Below are 25762 nucleotides of genomic sequence, written 5' to 3'. Positions count from 1 at the left end.
CAAAGGGAGGCCAGACTGTGGCTTAGGCCCACTCCCCAAGGGGAGCAGGTAGTAGGACATCCCCTAGGGCTCCCAGTATGTGATGGGGGCAAGCTGGGCTGAGGGACCCCCCGCCCCCGCCAGTGCACAAATTTTTGTGCACCGGGCCTCTAGTACTACTAAATAAATGTTTAAAGGGAAAAATAATCTAGCACACTCTATAAATACATGAAAATATAAGTAGATTATATTTTCTACTTACAAGTTGTTAAAAATTACCTGGAAAGAATGATAAGTCTTTTATATAAAAAGAAGAAATCTATAGGTCAAATAGAATACTAGACTGGGTAGGCAAGGAAATGTTGTGTTTGATAACTAACCTTATAGAAGTTTACTATATGTATAACTTAAACAAATTAAAGAAATAAAAGAGAAAAATACATTTTAAGTTAAAAAGAAAATAATTCACTGTTAAAAAAATAACTGTACCTGATCATCATTTTCATCTGAAAAGGTTATAGATGTAAGCTTGTAGTTATTCTTCAATAAAAATTCATTGACTAAGAAGTTTAGAGCTCTCTTTTCAAGAGGTTTGATTGGCTCCTGGAGGCAAAATAAGATAAAATACCATAAGTTTTCCTCCTTCAATATTTGTGCTACCATTTTATGAGGATGATACTTTCAGAGCTGTCATTCACCCACCTGAATTTCAGGACTTGATTTGTAATTTTTTCGTTCCTGTAAAGGAACTTCATGTTCTGGTGGAAGAAAATATAAATAATATTTTACTATTTTACATTTGGAAATATCTCAGCTACTTCTACATTGTCAAAAAAGGAAAAGTCGCAAAAAATTTTATGTACACCACCTGCAGCCTTTGTCAGGTTGGCTCGGAGGGCCTGAATGGTCTCCTTGGCTTTCCGTAGTTCAAACTCCAGGACTGGACAGGGATTTGGAATAAACACACACAGGCATCCAACCAAGAAAAGGGAAACAAAAATAAAAAAAATAAAAAGCAAAGATGGGTATGAAAAAAAAATACAATTTGTATTGAAAACAGAAAGCATGCAATCTTTATGAAACTTGTGAACGCATGCAGCAGAGTTGATTAGCAAGCAAACTGGTGAATGTTTTCCATAGTTTTAGAATTCAGGGGACTACTGATAAAATGTTCTAGCTGTCTGACAAGGAATGGCTCTATTTAAAAATAAAACCTATGGCATAATCTCATCTAGTAAATAAAAATATTAGTAATGTGGGTGCTTCTGTCAGTCTAGGTAAGAAAATGCAATGAAATGTTCTCAGGTTATATAATTTTCGGGGAAAAGATAAAAACTTGATGAAGTCCAAGCAAATATATTTAAGGAAAACCTCAGGATTAAAAAGAAAAAGAGCCTGGCTGGTGTGGCTCAGTGACTGAGCATCGACCCATGAACCAAAGGTCACCAGTTCAATTCCAGGTCAAGGAACATGATCAGGTTGCAGGCTTGATCTCCAGTTGGGGGCATGCAGGAGGCAGCTGATAAATGTCTGATGTTTCTCTTTAATGATGATTCGATCTCTGTACCTCTCTCCCACTCTCTCTAATGGTAGTGTTTATCAATAATAACCTGTTCTTTGCCCAATAGACAACATTTAGCACCTCCTGCACGCGTCTGGACCAGGACTGGGGCGGGGAGGAGCATACAACCAAGGCACATGTCCTTGATTGGACTCGAACCCAGGACCCTATGGTCTGCAGGCTGATGCTCTAGCCACTGAACCAAACTGACTAAGACTAAAAAAAGTATCTTTAATGCATTATCTGGAATAATGTTTTAAGTCAATATAAAAAAACGGTAGTGAATGTATCACTTCATTAAGATGTTGAAGGAATAAATATTTTGTTGGGAAGCATATAAATTTTTCTACACACAAGTAAGTGTATGTATTTTACAAACATGTTTAGATATGTTAAATATATATCCTAGAAAAAATTTCTAAGGGTTTATTTTAGGTTTCATTTTCAGCCAAAGGGTGTAAATAGTTTGTCTTTTAATTTTAATTAAGGTTATTCTAAAGCAAAAGATTGTATATAATTCTAAAAATGTAGCTATCTAAGGATACTAACTAAAATTAGAGTTTTCAAAGTTTCTGATAACTCCTCAAATAGGTATTTGTTTATGTTAAGAGGTACTAGTGAAACTCAAAAATTTCTCCTTTTACCAGAGCTCGATTATAAGATAAACATTAATGCTGAGGAAACATTTTAATAAGCTCTTTAAAATGTTTCATCATGAACAAGATTTAACTATGTCTTAACTGGTAATTTTCTTTAAAACATATGAACACTGCTCAAAATATAAATAAAGTCATTTCAGTAAAGTAAACCTCTAGAAAAATTAAGTCATCTTTGTCACAACTAAATATTAAGAAACTATAGTATGTAAATAGTTCTGCATAAAAACTAGCAAATTTAAATATGCAATTTTTTCCAAATTGACTAATAAACAGAAAAAATAATATGGCAAATGAGATGCTACCAGAGACAACAAAGCCATAAAAATATATGGAAAAATCAGGATTCACTCAGTTTGCAAATTTTCATTAAAAACTTAAGATGTAACTGAATCACATCTAGTACATGAGGCCAATTATTTTGATGCACAGAATTTCACTGCAACAACATGAAAACACAACTAAAAACAGATGACATGTATGTACTATTTCTCATTTGGTAGTCGGCAATGCTGATGCGCAAACATGTTAGTGCCACGAAGTTAAAATATTTCCCCTAAAACTTACATTTCTGGAAACTCTTAGAGTTTGTGTTTAAAGTTAGACTGCACACATTTAGTGTGTAAGGTTAAGCACAGAATAGGTTTACTTTTTTTTTTTAATTTCAAAACTCTTAAGTAATTGATTTTGATTTAAAAATACTTAAGTAAAAGTAAAATGAGTATACATATTATTATGCTTTCAGTAACACAATTATAAGATATATTACAGAACAATTGCAGATCAGAAATGCCTTGCACCAGAGACAGAAATATGAAACGAAATAAATGAAAAAAAAAATGGTTAGAACACAAACTGTGAAAAACTCAAATTCAACTGGTGAAAGTTTAGGTGACCAAAAGCAAAACACTTAATGATCAAAGCACAGAAAGCCATAAAAACCCATGTCAGACGGCAAGAATTTAGATTTTTATGCACATCTATATATACACTGCCAAATGCCATTAAAAGTTACCAATGCTTTGAAAAGATAGTGCTTATCAAAATGAATTCACTCTGCTGCATGTTTCTTAGTAAACACTATAAATTTTAAAAGACAGAGGCATATCTTTGAAGTTATAGCACATCTCTATAAAGGCACAGTATGATAAATTAACTACAGCTACATGAGAAACTTTAACAAGAAAGGTCTGAAGAGCTATATACATATATGAATTTGTCTATTTAAAAAACATTAGCGTAACGCTCAAAATTATCATGTAAACAGAACCAAACAACACTGAACCAAACAACCTTCAAGAATTTTTCAAATATAATTCTTTATAAAAGGAATTGTATGTATGAGGATGTGTATGTTCTTAAAGAACACCGTAGGAACCAACGAACAATCTGCTCACTCCACCATCACAACCCTATAATAGCCCAACACTGCTGAATGCAATTTTATTGGAATGAAATAACTGAAAAGATGTATGTATATTCTAATAATGCATATTACAATCTTACCAAAATATTAATGATTAAGTCAGTATAAGCAACTCAAGATTAGTTAAAACAGTTATTTTCCAACTAGGGTTGGATAATCCTGATAATCGGAGGTATGTAGATGCTAAAAGATCATGCTCTCATAACTTGGGAGATGTACAAGTGACTGTGGAAACACCAAAGGCAAAGTATTAAATTTCAAAGCAGAAAAAAAAAATCAATCCTTTGATGCCCCAACTAAATATACCACTAATATGATCTTGAAATATTTGCTAGTCTTAGTTCATTTTGGCACAAAACTCAAAATATTATTTTTGCAACATTGGTTAGCCAAGTATTTTTTTACTCCCATTCCTATTCAGTATTGAAGAGTTCAAATCAATAGGGTTGAGTCAAGCAACCTGCAACTTTCTTCTTAATATAAAGTGATTTGACTCCATAATAAAATACCACTTCCCCATCTTTAATACTTTATTATCACATGAGCATTTCTAGGAAAAACTTTCTTTAGACTATGAGTTAGAATAAAAATATATTCCCTAAAACAATATTAAAATCCTGACAGTACCAGCAGCACCTTTCTGGGTTTAGAGAATTAAGAAAGGCATAGTACTATTTAGGCATGACTTGGTAGATGTGAGAAATAAATTAAATGAAGCAAGATGCAATCTCCAGTTTATAGATATTTAGTTTTCTACATTCATCAAAATTGGGGGATGGCGGGGAGAATCCCCTTCCCCAAGCCTTAAAAAAAATTATTTCCATTACTGTTCCTCTGCCCAAGTTCTCTTATACCGATTCTTCTATCACTCATCTCAAAGTTGGTGTTTCTCCAGGTGTCATCCTTGGCCCTTTTCTTACTCTAGATATTCCACTGAGATGATATTCATGCTTACGGTTTAACTATCACAATCCCAGAAGATTCAGAAACCTTTCAACCTTTCCCCAAAATAAAGATCTACCTAATTATCACCTGGATATGCCCATTTGAATGTTTCATAAGTTTTTAATTCAATCCTATCTAAATAAATTTCACCATCTCCCTCTCAAATCTGTTCTCCCTTCTCCTCAGTCTCTCTCCATTAACAGTACCACTATCTACCCAGCTGTTCAAAGAGGATACCTGGAGGTTACTCTTCACTTAGCCCTTGTGCTTACTCCCACATTAATTAAATGTCCAAGTCATATTGATTCCAACCCTTAAATAACCCCCTAAATAATCATTCATCTTAGTTGTCTCTGCAGTTATCCTAGTTCAGACCTTTATGATTTGCCATATAAATTACAACACCCATGCCCTAACCGGTTTGGCTCAGTGGATAGAATGTCGGCCTGCAGACTCAAGGATCCCAGGTTCGATTCCAGTTAAGGGCAAGTACCTTGGTTGCGGGCACATCCCCAGTGGGGAGTGTGCAGGAGGCAGCTGATCGGTGTTTCTCTCTCATCTCATCGATGTTTCTGACTCTCTATCCCTCTCCCTTCCTCTCTGTGAAAAATCAATAAAATATATTTAAAAAATAAAAATAAAAAATAAAAAAATTACGACACCCTACATCCATATTAAAGGCTTGTTGCCTTTAAAGTCTTGTTGGAGAATCTATCCTATTTTAAATCATAGAAAATCATATATATATATATATATATAGCAGGCCAATAGCTAAGAAATGAGAGGGCTACCGATGCTGCTTCTTACCCAGGGAACAGGGTCAGGTTATCCCACAAGCAAAAATCTGAATGTTATTTTAGAATGTCTAATAGGTTATTTAAGCTTTATAAAGGCTTCATATGATTGTTGTTCCCAGACAGCATAATATCTTGAATACAGAGTAAGCACTCAAATATTTTTTGAATAAATGATTATGCTAATACTTAATGCCATATGTAATAAATCTGAAACATTACTGATCTTACCAGCATTAGGAGTGTGTACAGATCAGAAAGCACAGATTTTGTAGTTCTCTAGATCCCAACATAAAAGTTAAGGTGTGAACTAGAGAAGTAATATAATAACAGGTAGAGATATGAGAACAAATAAAGTCAGAGACTCTGATGCTGAAAGATGGATCCTGTGAACCTGAGACAAGAATATTATTGGTTCCAACGTTCACAGGTCCTTTTTGCTGTTACCAAAGCACTGAACATATAAGCACTGTCTATATCTGCATCAGAGATATAGACATGTTTCAGTTACACATTCCTTAAGGGCAGGTATTATGTACTTCATATTTCTATTTCTAGTGCTTAACAGTCTGAACACACAGCAGATGCTCAAAATGCTTAAAATAAAGACTGGCAATCCCAACATTTAAACTATAAATTTCCCTTGCTGCATTTTTAAGAAAACTTGAAAATTTAAGAGGTACACAGAGCAGGTGCTCAATAAACAGGTGTTCACTGCTTCCTTTTTGAAGGCACACCTATATAGATTTGGGGGAAAAAATCGGATTTTTAAATTTAGGAAAATGATGGTGAGAATGATGCTAGAAACTAATATCGTATCTATCTACTGTCTGATAAACAGTAATACCTGATTAAAGTTGGAGCAGACCCTACATTTGTGTGGGAGGCCAATGGACTCAATACCTGTGTTACTTATAACCTCCTTCTGCCAAAGACTGGTATAAAAAAAAAAAAGACATTTTTGTTTTCTTTCTCGGTGAGGTTTACATGTGATCTAATGACAGACAGCAGGATAATTACCTTTGTAGATTACTGGTCTTTTGATATAAGCTTTTAAGTTGCTACCAATGGTTAGCTAAGAGTCAAAAATCTTTATGAAAATGAAAATTGCTATTAATTAAAACATTTTGTAAAGTTTCACACACATATCACACATTTGATTCAATAACAGGCTATAGTACAAAAGCACTAAAAGTCTGAAAGCTATTCTCTGAGAATGACATGTTTTTCTTTCCTCTTCCAGTGAAGAAGAAAGACAGCATTTACTTACATATTAGTCGTATAATAATCAAAAATTACTTTATTTTCCCAATGTAAGAGACTGGTATAATCCTTAGATTGAAAATATGTGAAAACTACCATATATTTAAAACATTTCATTTTTAGTTTGCTTGATCATAAAGTTTTCTTTTAAATCAATAATGTTTCAATGCAAAAAAGAAAAGAATTATATCGCCAATTTCTGCGTAGAAGTTATTTTTTAATATGGAACCATTTGAACAATAATACAATAAACAAAATTAGATACATCTGGTTACTCTTGATAAACTAAAATACCATGTGTTTAATATTTACTATATAATAAAATACATATTATCAAATATTTACTATAGTTATATATAACAGAATGTTACTTAAAATGAATTAATTAGTAGGATAAATTAGTCTTAAAACTATTCAAATAATATCCATTTGATTTGCCAATTCTTAGTTATTACAGATGACATTTGCTGGAGTTTTGTTTGTGCTTGTTTGTTAATCCTCATCCGAGGATATATTTCCATTGATTGTTTTTTAGGGAGAGCGGAAGAGAGAGGGAAAGACAGGGAGAAACATCAATGTGAGAGAAACACTTCGATTGGTTGCCTCCTGCATGAAGCCTGATGAGGGCTTGGGCCGAGGAGGAGCCTGCAACCGAGGTACATGCCCTTGACTGGAATCAAACCTGGGACTCTTTGGTCTGAGCCACACCAGCTAGGGCTAGATTTACTGTTTTGATACATTTGTCAATTAATAATACTAACCAGTTTGGCTCAGTGGATAGAGTGTCGACCAACCCGCAGACTGAAGGGTCCTAGGTTTGATTCCAGTCAAGGGTTTGTACCTTGGTTGGAGGCTCGATTCCTGGCTCTGGTCAGGGCACTTGCAGGAGGCAACCAATGGATGTGTCCTTCTCACATCAATGTTTATCTTTCTTGGTCTCACCCACTCCCTTCCACTCTCTCTAAAAAAATCAATGGAAAATATCCTCGGGTAAGGGTTAACAAACAAAAATTCATAATGCTAATGACAAATCATGATTTGATACAGAGAGCCACACTAAACTCTTCCACTGACATCCCCATTCAAATGGTATTGCTATTGCTTATACTGCTGAATCTTCTCTTAGCTTCTGAACCCAAAGTTACATCATTTTTAACTCATATACTACTACTAGAGGCCCAGTGCACGAAAATTCGTGCAAGGGGCTCAGCCCTCGCAGCCCCGGCTCCTCCGGAAGGTCATCTGGAAGGATGTCCAGAAGATCATCTAGCTGTCAGGTCTAATTAGCATATTACGCTTTTATTATTATAGATGAGATTTTAAAATATTCAATATCTTCATTTTCAAGCAATGAATAAAAATCATATATTTGAATGTCATTTTTAATCAGGTCAAATCTCATCCTTCATGCTAAGAGGTAGCATAAGATACAGTCAATTGTGGGCTCTGTTGCTGGGCTATCTGTATTTGAATCCTAGCTCTGCCACTGAAGTTTCCTTGGGAGGAGGATGATAATTCAATAACTTAATGGCTTAATATACATTTAGCACAGTGTTTAGAATGGAGTGCTATGTAAAAATTAGCCATCACTTTTATTATTATAACTAGAGGCCCGATGCATGAAATTCATGCAAGAGTTGGCCTTCCTTCCCCCGGCTGCCAGCACTGGCTTCCCTCTGTTACCCGGGACCTGGGCTTCCCTCCAGCCGACAACAGGCACCAGATCTTCCCTCACAGACCCGTCTTCATCCGGAAGGTCTTCCGGAAGGACATCTGGTCTAATTAGCATATTACACTTTTATTATTATAGAAGACCAAGATGGGAAACATTTGGTAGGTTTTAACAAAATTGTCCCAGTAAATGGAAGAAAAATTCAACAGTTGGTCAAGAGAAGAATCCACATTATGGGTGTTCCTGACTTTATATTGCCTCCACAGGCTCCATCTGTCCCATGTGGCATCCCTCTTGCTGCAGGAGTGCCCACCAATATGATGAAGATCAAAATATTTAACTGATATCTGGCTGCTATCCCCACCAATGTCCTATGAAAACTACAATTCCTACAAGGTACTCAACAATGATTTCAATGACAGATAGCCACAGCCTTGAGGCACCAAAAAGGTACCAGCCATTTGACACTTAAAGAGCCAGCGCTGCTACATGGTAATTCCAGGGTGGATCCCCAGCAGAATACACCTGGCCTCACTTGAGGTGGGCAGAGCACAGATACAAATTGGTCTTCTGAAGTCTCTACAGATCCAGTGGTGATGCTTAGAAGGCAGAACTTGTTGGAGGGTGGGGAGGGGAAGGAGACTAGAATGAGTAACCAAGCAACCAGAAAGAATGTTGTTGGTCTTCTTCTTGGAATGGGCAAGGTCCTGAAGGCCCCTGCTGTACCAAGCATTAACCCTTTCTTTTCTGAATCATAGGAATTCAGGAGAAGTTTCTGGAGAGATGCTGTGATGGGGAATACCTGAGGAACTCAAGACAAAATGTATTAAACAACCTACATGAAAGTATTACAACCAATTTGAACAATCATCAGAGTTGTACTGGCATATAACACCTGAATATCAGCCCTGATTTGGAGGATCAAAGGAATGAGAAGGGCCAAGGTCCAACTAACTTTGTATTAAACTATGGCTAAAGCTGTTTTACATCAGTTTCATAACTACATGATTGTAAACTGTTGGTTATAAGAACTCAGCAAATTGCACAATCAGACACTCACAGCAAAAGTGGAAAGGGAAGTTACAGGTTGAGATGTTCCCTGGAGCCAATAAGTTAATAAAATAATTTTGCATAATAACTATATAATTATATTAACATACCAAACTGAAGAAGAAAAAGAATTCCTCAAGTCATTTTATTATTTCCGGAATGCCAAAGAATCCAAATCTGTCTTTACAATCTTACTCACCTGCCACTTTCTCATCTGTTTCCCTGTTACCATCATCTGAATATCTTGCAAAGTCTAAAGAATCAAGGGTACTGATGCTCCCAGCTCTATCTGTAATAAAGAGAAAAATAAAAGAATTTAACACGTTTTTATTTAATTATCAAAATAAAATAGCAATCAATTATTTACAATAATTTCTAGTTAATAAAACTATGATTCTCAGATCTAGGAATTCTATTAAAGCAATAAACTAAGGTAAAAATGCCCACACCAATTAAACAAACTAAAGTTTCCCTGCCCAAATCTCTGGCTAAATCCTGAATAATGCACATGCAGGGCATAATGCAACCAACCAATCTAAAGGGAAAAAAAGAAGAAATAAAATTTTTGGACTGCTGCCCAAGAGTTGCAGATTGAGTCTGACTAGATAATTTCTTATTAAACACCTTTCGTACTGCATAGAAATCTCTAAGACATACACCAGGGACCGCAGTTTTGGGGCAAACTGCACGTTATTTAAATCATCGTAACTACAGATCATAATGCACTTTAAATGTTGTTTTTCAATAATTATAACATTTTTATTTACTTAAACAATTAAACAATTAAAGTTCCTAGTGCTTTTTTAACGTATGGTACTGCGTAAAACATTTTCTAAAAGCGCCAGGAACTTGAAGACGAAGACTATTTGAATGACCAAAATACAATGTAACTGCAATGCTTTATGGGTTCGTGCAATTATATAGTTTTTCGTAGATTGACCTGCATGGTTTCCACCAATGAGATCGCTTCATTCGATGTGGACAAGACAGTGTGTTGACATCTAAGGTCCATAACAGATGGCGTGTGAAAAACAAGAAAACTCGTGAGCGGTCCTTAACAGATGGCGCGCGAAACATGAGAAAGCTCGTGAGCAGTACGAAAGGTGTTAAAAAATATAAAGGTTGAAAAAATAGGGCGGAATCCTGTCTCCACAACAATAACACACACTGTCCATCACACAGTCCAAAATTTCTTAATACACAAAAACTAGTAAATTGTGACCCAGCCTCAAGAGAAAACACTATCAACAGGGACCAATCCCCAAATAATCCAGATGTTAGAATTACTAGACTAAGATTTTAAAATAGCTATTATAATTACGCTCAGTGAAGTAAATGCAAGTGTACAATGAACGAAAGGACAGGAAATCTTAGCAGAAAGACAGACTATAAAAAATTTCCAGGGGAAATTCTAGATCTGAAAATATGTGTCATTAGGCAATTTCATCCTTGTGCAAACATCAGAGCATACTTATACAAACCTAGATGATAACTGCTCCCAGGCTATAAGCCTGTACAGCATGTTACCATACAAAACAAAATGACATTAAATACAGTACAAGAAAAAATGGTCAAGAGACATAGTAAACATGGGATGTATAAGACTGTTGCTGGTGTAACATGGTATACTGTTCTATAACAAATTTTCATTCATAAGTAGAAAGAGTATAATTTAAAATAATGATAAAAAGTAGTACATAAACAAGTAATAGCCATTTATTATCATTATTAAGTATCATGTGTTGTACATAATACACATACTACACTTTTATATAACTGGCAGCATAGTAGGTTTGTTTATACTAGCATCACCAGAAACACATGAGTAATAAGCTTTTAAGTTATGACAGTATGGTGTCACCAGGTGATAAGAATTTTCAACTCCATTATAATCTTATTGGACCACTGTGTATATGTGATCTGTCCTTGACTGAAACATTATGTAGTGCATGACTGTATTCACAATAACAAACGAACAAGATGTCCATCAGTGCATGAATGAATAAAATGTAGTATATCCATGCAATGTAATATTATTCGGCCATCAAAAAGAAATGAAGTACTCATACATGCTACAACATAAACCTTGAAAACATGCTAAGTGAAAGAAACCAGACACGTAAGACCATATATTGTACCATTCCATTCATATGAAATGTCTAGAATAGGCAAACCTATAGAAACATAAATAGATGAGTAATTGCCAGAGGCTAGTGATAGAGGAGAATGGGCAGTGACTACTAATGTGTATAGGCTTTCTTTTAGGGGTGCTGAAAATGTTCTGGAATTGAGAGTGATGATGATTGTGCAAGTTTTTAAATACATTAAAAACTACTGAATTACACACTTTAATGATTTTTTTTGTACATGAATTACATGGCATTTGAATTATATCTTACTTTAATAAAAATACAAGAAAGTGTTGGCCAGCATCCATAGAAACTGGAACCCTCATATATTGCTTCTGGGGATGAAAATGGTGCAGCCACTTTAGAAAACAGTTTAGCAATTCTTCAAAAGGCTAAACATAAGAGTTACCACATGACCTAGCAATTCCTCTTTCATCCAAGGGAAATAAAAACATGTGTCCACACAAAATCTTGCACACAATTGTTCATAGCAGCATTAGTCATAAAAGCAAAAGAGTGGAAATAACCAAATGTCTATTACCTAATGGAGAAATAAAATGTAGTATGTAAATCCATATAATTGAATATTATTCAGCAATAAAAAGGACTGAAATACTGATACATGATACAACATGGATGGAGCTAGAAAATATTATCCTAAATGAAAGAAGCCAGTTACAGAAGAACCACATCCTGTATTACTTCATCCATAAGAAATGTACAAAATTGGGAAATATATAGAGGAAGAAAGAAGACTGGTAGTTCCCTAGGACTAGAGAGTGGAGATGAATAGGATATTTGGTAATGGCTGAGAGACTTTTTTTTGGGGGGGGGGGGTGATGAATATAATCTAAATTTGATTAGGTCAGTGGTTGGCAAACTGAGGCTCGCAAGCCACATGCGGCTCTTTGGTCCCTTGAGTGTGGCCACAAAGTTTCAATTGCACTGTACGTGCGCACCCGCACGTGGTATTTTGTGGAAGAGCCATACTCAAGGGGCTGCAGTTTGCCGACTACTGGATTAGGTGGTGGTTGTACAACTCTATAAATATACTGAAAACAAACGCTGAATAGGTAAATTTTAAAATTGTTTAAATAAAGTTATTAATAAAAGAAGGAACATCTTTAGAGTACGCTGAGAAAAATGGCAACTGAAATTTCATATTTAACAAAAATATTCTTCCAAAATGAAGGCAAAATAAAGTTAATCAGTTTCCTAAATATTTTTCACAAAGGCCCTTTTCTCTCTCAAGTCAATAAATATTTTAAAAAAGGAAGTAAATTTTAAAATATAGTAGATAAACTTCATAAGGCTTTTTATTTAGACATCTTTTAAATAGGTGAAAAATATGACAGGCTGGAATAAACCACTGACCTGTAACTATACCTGCTTGGAAATAACTAATATGATCTATTATAAAATGGAGTCCCTATATCACTAAATACAAAGTACCTAAAATTTTCAGCTCTTCAAAAAAAATTTAATCTAACTACTCCAATGTTTTGTACTACACCACCATAAGAGCTTTCCCCATTAATTACATAAATATACACATTATAAATTATCCTAATATATAAAAAGCCAGGGGCTGTCACGGCTGAAACAACTGGATGGATGACCAAACAGCAGGCTGCATGGGGCGACAAGGCTGGCAGGGGGGTTAGTGAGGGATGACCAAATGACTGAAAACCAGGCTGCATGGGGCGATCCAGCCGGCAGGGGGTTTAGTGAGGGTCACCCAAACGACCTGCAGGCAGGTGAGCAGTTAGGAGCCAGCAGTCCTGTATTGTGAGAGTGATGACCGACTGCCAGTTTAGACCCGATCCATGGGATTGGGCCTAAACCGGCTGTCGGACCAGGGATCGGGTCTAAACCGGCAGTCGGACATCCCCCGATGGGTCCTGGATTGGAGAGGGTGCAGGCTGGGTTGAGGGGACCCTGCCCCCGTCCCCATGCACAAATTTTGTGCGCCAGGCCTCTAGTTATAAAAATAAAGGTACATAGAAAACAAAATAAATATCCCAATCCCACTAAAATTGCAGATAAGATCAGATATCACTAAGGTTTTCCCCAGAATTTTTAGATATTCTTTTTTGAACTTTTTTTGACCATGTCTAAGTATGTATATATATTTTTACAAAAATAGAATACATATAATATGTATCTTGCTTTTTAAAAATGAAGCTTATATAGTGAAAAGTTGCCATATCATTAAGGCTATTTATAATAATAAAAGGGTAATATGCTAATTAGACCGGGTCAACCGGCCATCTTCCGGACATCCAACTTCCTTCCAGACAAAGCCATGGTGATGGGGGCTGAGGCAGAGGCAGTTAGGGGAGATAAGGCCGGCTGGGGAGGGCAGTTGGGGGTGAGATCAGGCTGGCAGGGGTTGGGCAGTTGGGTGCAACCAGGCTGGCAGGGGAGGACAGTTGGGGGTGAGATCAGGCCGGCAGGGGAGGGCCATTGGGGGGGGGAGATCACGCTGGCAGGGGAGGGCAGTTGGGGGCAAGATCAGGCTTGCAGGGGAGAGCAGTTAGGGGTGATCAGGCAGGCAGGCAGAGAGGTTAGGGGCTATCAGGCAGAGGCAGTTAGCAGCTATCAGGCAGGCAGGAGAGTGGTTAGTAGCCAGTGGTCCTAGATTGCAAGAGGGATGTCCCCCAAGGGATCCCCGATTGGAGAGGGTGAAGGCTAGGCTGAGGGGAACCTCCCCTGTTGTGCACGAATTTCATGCACTGGGCCACTCATCCTATATAAAAGCCCAGCGACAGAATGACCAGAACAACTGGTCGGCCAGTCGCTATGATGCACACTGACCACCAAGGGCAGACGCTCAATGCAGGGGCTGCCACCTGGTGGTCAGTGCGCTACCACAGTGAGAGCACTGCTTGGCTGATCGGGATGAGCAGCTACAAGTGCTGCGAACCCCAGTCTGACAGGGAGGAACCTGGGCTGTGATAGCTGCCTCCTTGCCAGCCCCAGGCTCCTCCTCCTCGTTCCCTGCCACCTCCTCCGGATGCCCGCAGGCCGCGCAGCACCACAGCGGGGCTTGCAGAGCTGACCATGGAGGCTGGGAGGCAGATTCGTGTCCATCGCCGCAGGACTGAGGCCTATTCCGCTGCCTCTCTCAGTGCTGTTGTTCCTGGGCCTGGCCCTGACTGGGTCCCCTGGAGAGGCGAGTTCTCTGGCTCCACATAAGATGCTGGACTAGGGGCAGCTGCTCAGAGGGCAGGTCCACAACCACTCAGCAGACTGGGATGAGCAGTGCTCCCACAGTGGCCCAATCCCCATAATCCACGCCCCTCACCAGTGCATGAATCCTTGATACATATTGCTTAAACTGATTTCCAGAATAAGTATACATAGCAATCTGAGTTTCATCAGCACCATATAATAGCCATTGTCAATCAGTATTTTTAAACACACCAATTTAACATACTATACAATTATATCTTAATTACATAGGCATCTCTTTGATCCCTAGTGAACTTGCACTTTATTTAAAAAACATATTGGCCATCTGCCTTTTGGGGGTATGTGTGTGAATTTTCTATTCACATTCTTTGACCATGTATCTAACATTTTGACTTTCTAGATATATTACTTTATCTGGCCATTACTGACCTAACCAGAAACTCCACTTGCATATCATACTCCACGCTTAGTCACATGTCTTAGCTACTCATTAGTTTATTCTGATATCTCTAACCTGTATATTTAAACATGTACATCAAATAGGATGAACTTACATCAACCAATATTCTGGTTTTGTAATGCCAGAACTCACTGCTTTAGTCAGTCCTGATGTTCACAGAATGTTAAGTACTGAAGTTGGCTGATTTCAGATAAATATTTTTTTATGATGTGAAGTATCCATCTAATGTTAGTTTTCTAAGTATTTCTTTCTCTTCCTCTTTTTAATATTTTTAATCAGACATAAAGGTTAGCGCAGGGGTGGGCAAACTTTTTGACTCCAGGGCCACAATGGGTTCTTAAACTGGACCGGAGGGCCGGAACAAAAGCATGGATGGAGTGTTTGTGTGAACTAATATAAATTCAAAGTAAACATCATTACATAAAAGGGTACGGTCTCTTTTTTTTTTTTTTTTTATTCATTTCAAACGGGCCGCATCCGGCCCGCGGGCAGTAGTTTGCCCACGGCTGGGTTAGAGCCTAGCTGATCACCATACATTATCCCTCCATTATACTCTGAAATAAACTACCTATGCTTTCCTTGAGGAAAGCAAACACAGTTTAATTTTATTAAAACACAGCATTAATATGGCCACTGAAAAATATATTCTAAATTTTTTTTTAGTTCCAAGCCCCAATACTTTCTATTTTCCAAGAAAAAAAAAAGCCACAATACTTTTTAAATAACAATAACTATGATGTCATAAAATTCATGTCGTAATTCATTAAAATGTATTCCACCATGTCAGGAAAATAATTATTTATGAAGAAAGTAATTTAAACTTTTATTGTACTAACCCAAATAACAGATTTTGTAAATAAAATGTACTTTGAATTTAAGAGTTATATAAGGTAATATTATAGCTCTAAGATAAGTATGCTTCTTTAGATGTAGCCACATTTTTTTTCAGGGCAAGCAAATGCCCTTCCAAATACTCTAATATAAAAGAAGAGTCTGGAAAAATTAACCTCTTTTATTAAGAAAGAAGCTACAGCCCAGCCAATGTGGCTTAGTGCTTGAGCATGGACCTATGGGGTTGCCTGCTTGATGATCCTACCCCCTCCTCTTTGTGCCCCACCCCCCCCGCCCCTGTGTGAGGCATGTAGGAGGCAGCCAATTAATGATTCTCTCTCATCATTGATGTTTCTATCCCTCTCCCTTCCTCTCTGAAATCAATAAAAATATATTTGTTAAAAAAAGAAAGAAGCTACATATTCTAACATGAACTGTATCAGCATTTCTTCAAATTCCAGGACTATATAACTTCTTAATAATAATTTATTTTATAACTCAGAAACTGAATGATCAGGGACTTTCATCATAATCCACAAACCGGTAAAACCTGTATGTAAGTTTTACTAAGTCTGAAAACTAAATGCATTATGCAGTGTGACTATAAGTCATGTGGACTGACTTTATAAATCATGCATGTAAGTAGTCTTATTCATATTTACATTTAACACTTTAGTACTGATGACAGAATGAAATTTTATATCAGTTAAAACAATTAGTTTCAGATGCTTGAAAAGGTATCTTTTATGGAAACTAAATAGCAGTTTAAAAATTAAATGTATCAGGAAGACTGACCAGCTGCTGACTAATAAAGTGCATTGGTTAATTCAACTAAAACATCTGTTGAACTACTGCGTACCAGATTACTGACAGAAAGGTATAGTAAAATATTAAAAAATAATTTTTTAAAGATGTGGATATAAAAGTCCATGTAGGTATGTTGTATATGCTTATATGTGCCTTATATGTTTTTGTAAATGTATACAATAAGTTATTAACACTAATTGAGAAGTAAAATTAAAATTTTTCATTACACACTCTATACTATTTGAATATTTTTTAAATTCAACCCCTCACCAAGGATATGTTTTCACTGTTTTTTTTTGTTTGTTTGTTTGTTTTAGAGAGATAGGAAGGGAGGGAGAGATTAAAAAAAAATCCATCAGTTGTCTCCAGTGGGGATTCAACCGCAACCTAGAATCAAACCTGCCGTCCTTTGGTATATGAAACAACACTCCAACCAACTAAGCCACTGGCTAGGGCTGTTTGAATTTCTTTGTGTGTGTTTTGATATCTTTTCTCCAAAAAATTCAATATTTTATAATAGTGTATTTTATAATTAAAGTCTTGAAAGTACTCAATTCACAACTAAAGAATAGGAAGAAATATAGTATTAAGGAATTAACTTTTATATTCTAATTCTTTCAGTGAAGGTCATTTATTGAATCATGCCTAAAAAAACCTATGTCATGGTAAATAATAAAGAAATGTATAGTATATAAGTTTAATAGATAATAAATCTCACTCATATATGGGATATAATGATCAACATGATTTTATGAACAAGAATAGATTCAGAGACAAATGGTAGGGGAGGGGGGTGGTTAGAGAGCAAACAAAGGACTTGCATGTATGCATATTAGCATAACCAATGGAAACAGACACTGGGGTGGTAGGGGCTTGCCGGGGCTGGGAATAGCTGGGGGGGTGGGGGTGTCAACTGGGGAAAAAGGAGACATATGTAAAACTTTAGACAATAAAAAAATAAAGATAATAAATTTACCTTACTTTAAAACCTGAGGTTGTGAATAAGCATTTTAATGCTACCCACTTAAATTAAAATTGAATCTTAGAGATCTGTCAATGGCAAAAAATCACATTATATTTTCTGATCCTCAACTCTTTTCTGATGCTTGGGCTCATTTCACTGATCCTGTATTTAAAATACTTGAGAGTGAGAAGTAATCTTAGAGAGATTCCAATATTCTCATCTTTAAAGATGAGCAAAACTGAGCTATGTATTCATGAATTCTATGAATACCTATTAACCCACGGTAGGGAGTAGAAAGATAAAAGTCCTTGCCTCAAATGAACTTATAAACCACTGGAATCAAGTCATGCACACAGATAACAATGATTCAATCAGATCACTTTATGTTAAAGGTTAATCTGTGAGCAAGCTAGGAGTAGAATTCTAGTCTCTCAGTTCGCAGTCCATCTTTTCTTTGTCACAAGATTCCAACATGAGTTCAACTTTAAAGCCGAAAGATTTAAACTTAGGAAGAGATTTAAACACAAATTTATTGGCAAACCATTCACTTAAATTTCTATAATGCTGGATGATTTTACCATATGAATAGTTGTCAGATAAAGAGAAGGATTGTTAATAACAACAGTTATTAGGATACTTAACATTTTTGACCACTATTTTGTGCCACTTTTTGCAGATAACAAGCCCTGTAAGAGGGGTCACTACCATCTGCATTTCACAGTAATGAAAGAAAGCAGCCTATTCACAGTTGTGCAAGTAGGAAGCAATTGAACAGGAGGAAGCAATTTTAAAAGGTTTTAGTTGGAGTGACAGGAACAAATAGCTTCTAAAATCAAGTAAAAATAAGAATGAAGATTAAATGCACTGTTATAAGTCTAAAACTGATGGTCCAGATGGGAGCTAAAGGCTTGAACTAAGGCAGCACTCAAGCATAGAACCTGACAGAAATAACAGAAAATATGATGTCACTACTTTGAGCAACCTATCCATCCATCTACAACAGGACCAGCTGGTTTCAAAAACATATGAACAGCTGAAACCGGATTGGCTCAGTGGATAGAGCGTCAGCCTGCGGACTGAAAGGTCCCAGGTTCGATTCCGGTCAAGGGCATGTACCTGGGTTGCGGGCACATCCCCAGTGGGGAGTGTGCAGAAGGCAGCTGATCGATGTTTCTCTCTCATCGATGTTCCAACTTTCTATCTCTCTCCCTTCCTCTCTGTGAAAAATCAATAAAATATATTAAAAAACAAACAAACATATGAACATCATTTCTGACTGCTGGGAATTTCTGAAATAATAGGTAGGAAAATCTGGAAGAAAGCTATACCCCTGATTGCACTGCGTGGTCTCCTCCTTGAGACTTAGTCATGCTCCACGATTAGACTAGAAACTTAGATGTAACCATGCAGCAAAGCTTCAAGATAAAAAAAGAGAGCAATGCCTTAAACTTATAAATAAGAAAAATAATGATTTGGTAGATGCCTGAATCCTTACTGCTATTGTGAGATGAATTTGGGGGCAGGTTTGCCCCTAAGGTGATCCCCCTACTTTGCAGAATGGCAAACTAATTCAGGCTTGTAAAACTACTTCAATCAGAAGAACTGGTGACTATATTTGGCTCTAATTTGAAGCTAGTTGATCCTACAATCACATGCAGTATGTGCATTTCCTGATTTGGATTATGTTGAGTGCTACGCAGTATAGACACCTTGTTGACATTAACTGATGCTTTAGGCAGATTATTCACCTCGCCTTAGTGTGTTGCTACAGTTTATTTTATTTATTATTATTATTATTTTTTAATCCTCACCCAAGGACATGGTGAGAGGCAATATCCTTAGAGAGAGAGAAACAGAAAGAGAGACAGAGAGAAACACTGATGAAACATCAATGAGTTGGCTTCCTTACGCTCCCTGACTGGCATCACTTTATTTTTTAAACAATCTATTTTGTACTACTTGACTAGCCTTCTGCATTAAAATGACTATTCTGACTGAGTTAATAAGATATATGTACTCTGAATGAATTACTAAAATACTTTGCCTGATTATATACTATGATCTGAGAACTTTTACTGAGCCTGTGTCTCAAAGTTGACATAAGACAGTAGTTGTGGTATAATGGAGAGAGAGCAGACTTTGAAGTCAGTGATCTGGGTTAGAATCCCAGTCCTGCCATTTAAGAGATGACATGTGGTAAAATATAAAAGGACCTACAAATAAAAAGTAAGTCCCTGTGCACAGCTCCCAACCAGCAATCCTCCTCTGCAGCAAGGATCATTGTTTAGACTCTGCTGTATGTATCCTTTCAAAACATGCCAGGCATATGCAAATTTCTCCCTTTTTTATACATAAATAAAAACATATACATATTGGCTGCATCCTAATTTATTCAATTTATAACTTGGTGATCATTCCAGATCAGCGTATGTAGATTATATATTTAAACTAATTAATCCCTTACTGTTGAACATTTAGGTTGTTTTCAATTTTTAATGCCTTTACTTAAAATGGTATTTTAATAAATCTTGGTTCAAGTGTTTCAATACCAACAAGCATGTCTATAACAAATTATAGAAATGGAAAGGGAAATTGAAGGGTCCAGTGAGAACATAGATTAATAAATCACCTATCAATACAGGCTACCTTTGGTCATCTTATTTAAAGGATTAGTAAACAAAAATCAGTATTGTTACTAATGTAACTTATTAAAGGGTGTAAAATGCAAATGTTGATCTTTAAGAACAATAATAAAATGTGACTAGAGATTTTAACATTCATAAATCTCATCATCCCACCTTACATTCTTTGGTCAACCATCCTTACATATCTACCCCCTGAAGGAAAAAAAAACTTAAATCCTTACCATGACGGTAAAAGAATGCTTATAATAAGGAGCTGTACTCATGACTAGAAAAATGAGAAACTTTTGACTTTTGTAGGTCCTTTTCCAGTGGTAATTCTACTTCCATAGACAAATACAGAATACTTACAAGATACAAATACAATGCAACAAACAAACAAAACTATTGGTATAAAGTAGTTTTGTTCACTTAAAACATGCTAAATATATCCTAAAAGAAATTTGTGTCAAGATTATACTAAGAATTATTAGCTTATTCCAAACAGAACTGATCCTCAAGGTTACAACAGGAAATTGAGAATAAACTGGTACCTATGTAATCATTAATTTGTCAGCAAAGAATGACATTCTTTAATCCTGTTTTTTTTTTGCAAACTTACTTAATAGATGATATATAAGGTACTAATATTCAATATAAGGTAACAAAAAAGGTAGAACACAAGTCAGACACAGATGAAGAAATGTTATTATGCAAAATATAATCTTTGTGTTCATATATCAGAGAGAAGATGGTATTTCATGTCTCCCAAATACCAAACTCTGTCCACACTGCACAGATTATAGGATTAGGTGCCAATTAATGGTGGAACTGTAGAGTCAATTTCCATTGCAAAACTGCCTTGTTTTGCCATAATTAATCACATGCACATTTTGCAAAGCACTGTTCATACTGTTTTAAGTGCTTTTTAAAAACACCAGCATATAACCACCACCCAATACAAACTGTTAACATTTTTCATATAAATTTCAAAATTTAAAAAGAAATAACACATTCATGTCCCTAATATTTCTCTCCTCAAAGGCAATCAGAATACCCAATATAATTTAATACAGCAATGTGTGGTGATGAACATTAATTATACTTGTATTAATAATTACACAATATACACACATATCAATCATTATGTTAAACTAGAGGCCCAGTACACGAAACTGGTGCACAGGTAGGGTCCCTAGCTGCTGCTGGCTGTCAGCTGCCGGCCGGGGCCTCCATTCTCTGGCTGAAAGCTAGGGCCTTCCTTCGTTCCGCGCCACCCCCTGGTGGTCAGCGCACATCACAGTGAGCAACTGAACTAGTCAGTCGAACTCCCAAAGGGACACTTTGCATATTAGACTTTTATATATAGATATCTAAAACTAATACAATATTATTTTTTAATTATATCTCAAAAAATTGCAATTCTAAAACAAATACTCATATGATAAAGGAGTTAAATGAAGTAGATCAATCCAAAATTTAAACAAACCCCAAAAAAGTCTATCAAAGAGGCACTGCATCCAAAATATGGCCAAATAGCAAGACACTATTTATATATTAACAAGTATGTTTTTAGTATCAATAATTTAGAAACCATAATTCATCATTAACTCTCACAGTACTTACTAGGTGAAGCCAGTAAAAACAACTACCTATAAGAAAAATATCGGCTGTTAATGTAAGGGTGGGGCAAAAGTAGATTTATGGCTGTTCGTATGAATAACACGATAATTAATAAATAATAATACATGAATAAACTGTTTCCTTTACTCACAATTGTAAACCTACTTTTGCCCCCCATCAGCCCTTTCTCAATTGATATTTGTAATTTAGATTTAACAGTGTATTTTTAGACCATACTAAATATTCTTTTGCAGTTGATTATCATACAACCATGGGAGGAGACACTGTTAAAAGCCATTAAAAAAAACACAAAAAAACAAATTCACCAAATTTAGCTTCAGATCTAAAAATACTAGTAAACAAAATGAAAATTACACCAATCACTGAAAGGTTCTCGTTCAACCAAGGTTTTTAAAAAACAAACAAGTATACATTCTGAACATCACCCCTAACTTTCTTGTTTGAAAACCAGAAAGTGTAATTTTAATTTTTGACAGAAGGTCTGTTTTCCCTGATTAGTACCCCTATCTTGCTTCCTTTTAGCCAAAGTACCACAATGGCTTAAAATATCAATCAGCATTTTTAGAGCTACCCAAATGGAAACACTTAATTAAGTGGAGAGCCAGATAATGGTAAACATGTTCCCAGAAGATGCTTTAAACAAGGAAAAATATAAAATAAACTAGAGGCCTGATGCACGAAATTCATGCAAGAGTAGGCCTTCCTTCCCCTGGCTGCGGGCACCTGCTTCCCTCAGGCACCCAGGACCCAGGCTTCCCTCACAGCCCCAGCTTCATCCGGAAGGACATCTGGTTTAATTAGCATATTATGCTTTTATTATTATAGATATTTTCTTAAACTCATTTCCTTTTCCTTTCCTCACTCAGGATAAAAAGTCTAAATTTGGCCAAATAATAAAGTCACTATTTGGTCAAAATTACACCCATCTTTGAGGGTCAAATTTAAACTTTACTTTCTCCACAAGGGCCATTTCAGTACCATAATCGATAATGATTTTTCTATATCTGATTGTTTACACTATTATCTGTAGCACAGAAGACTATTCATTCTATAGTTCTTTCATGTGTTAGTTTTGACTCTCCATCACGAACATGCATCATACATCTTCTGTATCCCTACAATCCTTAACTGATCACACAATTAAGAAATATATTAATCAATGTAAAATACTGAACACCAACTATATTCAAACTACTGTACTAGGCAGTGCACATATCTGAATAAATTTCTACAAGAATTAATAATAATTTTAAAAGTACTGGAAAGGCATAGGCAAGAAAAATGACAGTCATACAACAGATAAATATTCTGTTGTTATTTTCTCTCCCAGTAACCAGGGGAAGCACTAAATCCAATTCCAATCTAACAGGTAGGAACTACTTTATAAAGTGAAAAAGATGGGAACTTTGAAAGATTGTAATTATGACATTTTAGCGCTGGTGATACTAGTAAAGGAACACTGAGCACAATGAGATATGTACTCTTTGAGAGCTCTGAGAAAGGGTAGGTAGTATCATAAAACAGAACATTTTAAAAATGGAGGAAGATGACAAAAGGATTGTAGGCTCACAAGTGAAATTATCACATTTAATCATGTGACTGCCTCCTGGCAAATTAGTTGCCTTATAAAAATGTGAAGGCATGGTGAATGCCTTGCCTAAAAGAAATCCATCACTGAAAAGCAAAAGTTACCTGTCTTCCCCATTTGACCACCTACTGTCTCTACTGTACAAAAAACTAGGCTCATCCTAAGAAAATAAGTCCAATTTTTATTAAAGCTCATTCCTTCAAGTGAAACCAGCATTCCTCTGGCTAAGATAGTACAAGGTAAACAAAAGAAAAAAATAAATGAGACTACATCAAACTAAAAAGTTTAATAAATTTTATTGATTTTTTAAATTTATTTTTTATTTAGAGAGAAGAAGTGAGAGAGGGAGAAACATCAATGTGAGACAGAAATGTTGATCAGTTGCTTCCTGTATGAATTCCGACTGTACCCTGACCAGAAATCGAACCCGCCATCTTTTGGTACATGGGCCTATGCTCCAACTAACTGAGCCACACCAGCCAGGGCCAAACTGAAAGATTTTAGCACAGCAAAGGAAACCATCAACAAAATGAAAAGATAATCCACTGAATGGGAAAACATATTTGTCAATGATATATCTGATAAGGTTAATATTCAAAATTTATAAATAACTTATAAACTTTGACACCAAAAAACAAACAATCCAATTAAAAATGGGCAAAGGACATGAACAGAAACTTCTCCAAAAAAGACAGAGAGGGCCAATAGACATATGAAAAGATGTTTAGTGTCACTAAGCGTCAGAGAAATGTAAATTAAAATCACAATAGCACCTCACACCTGCCAGAATGGCTATCATCAATAAATCAACAAACAAGTGTTTGCGAGGATGTGGATTAAAGGGACCACTCATGCACTGTTGGTGGGAATGTAGATTGGTGCAAGCACTGTGGAAAGCAGTATGGAGTTAGCCCAAAAAATTCAAAATGGAACTATCTTATGACCCAGTGATTCCACTTCTGGGGATATATTCCAAGAAACCAAAAACAATAATTTGAAAGAATATTTGCACCCCTATGTTCATTGCAGCGTTATTTATAATAATAGCTAAGCTTTGAAAGAAGCCTACGTGTCCATCAGCAGACAAGTGGATAAAAAAGCTGTGGGACATTTACACAATGGAGTAACACTCGGCCATAAAAAACAAGGAAATCTTATCCGTTGTGACAGCATGGATGAACCTGGAGAGTATTATGCTAAGTGAAATAAGCCATTCAGCTCTGGCCTGTGTGGCTCTATTGGTTGAGCATTGCTCTATGCACTGAAAGGTTACCAGTTTCTTTCCAGGTCAGGGCACATGCCCAGGTTTCGGGTTCAATCCCTGGTTGGGGTGTATTCAGCAGTGAAGTTTCTCTCTCACATTGATGTTTCTCTGTCTCTCTCCCTTTCCCTTTCTCTGAAATCAATTTTTAAAAATTAATAAAAAAAGAAATAAGCCATTCAAAGAAAGACAACAAGTACCACATGATTTAAACGTGGAATCTAATGAACTGACAACTGTCAGAGGGGTTGGGGAGGGGAGCTGGGTGAAAAAGATGAAGAGATTAAGTAAAAAACAAAAAAACTAAAGAAAAAAACTCCAACCCTAATAAAATGACAACAGTATGGTGATTACCAGAGGGAACAGGGGCATGGGGGCTGGTAAGAGAGGGTAAAGGGAGGAATACTAGGTGTACCAGTTAATAATGTGGATTTTTTTCAATAGATGGAGTTACACATATTTTGATATATATGCGATTTGATGTGTATGCTATTTTGTTGTATTGACAAGCTTCAAAACTTCATGTCAAATTTGCTGAAGGTGTTAACATCATAGACATTTTTACACTGAAAAATGTCATATTTCGTGCCAAAAAAAGAACATTTGCAGGAAGTTTTAATTCATTACTTTATTTTGAAGAAAAAGTTATCGTATACTTAGGGAAGCTTATGGTGAACATGCCCCATCTCAAGATACTTGTGAATGCTGGTTCAAACGCTTTAAAAGTGATGATTTCGATGTGAGAGACAAAGACCGTCCAGGTCAACTGAAAAAGTTTGAAGACCAACAATTACAAGCATTATTGAATGAAGATGCGTGTCAAACTCAAAAACAACTTGCAGAAAGATTAAATGTTGCTCAGCAAACAATTTCCGATCATTTACAAGCAATGAGAAAGATTTTAAAAGAAGGAAAA

The 25762-nt window shown here is 36.1% G+C and overlaps 1 protein-coding gene across 4 annotated transcripts in view; it reads right to left on the bottom strand.

Annotated features, from left to right (window-relative positions):
• The window catches only part of KIAA1468 (KIAA1468 ortholog), a 102776-nt gene that overhangs the window by 74927 nt on the left and 2087 nt on the right, over window positions 1-25762 (bottom strand). For all 4 annotated transcript variants that reach the window (XM_006756797.1, XM_006756798.1, XM_015559465.1 and 1 more), the window contains exons 2-5: window positions 9546-9635; window positions 848-919; window positions 682-737; window positions 469-582 (exon numbers count right to left, since the gene is read on the bottom strand). In XM_006756797.1, the coding sequence (XP_006756860.1) occupies window positions 469-582; window positions 682-737; window positions 848-919; window positions 9546-9635 (332 nt within the window). The remainder of the gene's footprint in view (window positions 1-468; window positions 583-681; window positions 738-847; window positions 920-9545; window positions 9636-25762) is intronic.

This window comes from Myotis davidii, unplaced genomic scaffold (genome assembly GCF_000327345.1).
Source record: "Myotis davidii unplaced genomic scaffold, ASM32734v1 scaffold11, whole genome shotgun sequence".
In the NCBI taxonomy this organism is placed as follows: domain Eukaryota; kingdom Metazoa; phylum Chordata; class Mammalia; order Chiroptera; family Vespertilionidae; genus Myotis; species Myotis davidii.
Note: the sequence above shows the minus strand (reverse complement) of the source record. Positions and strands in the feature narration are given on the sequence as shown.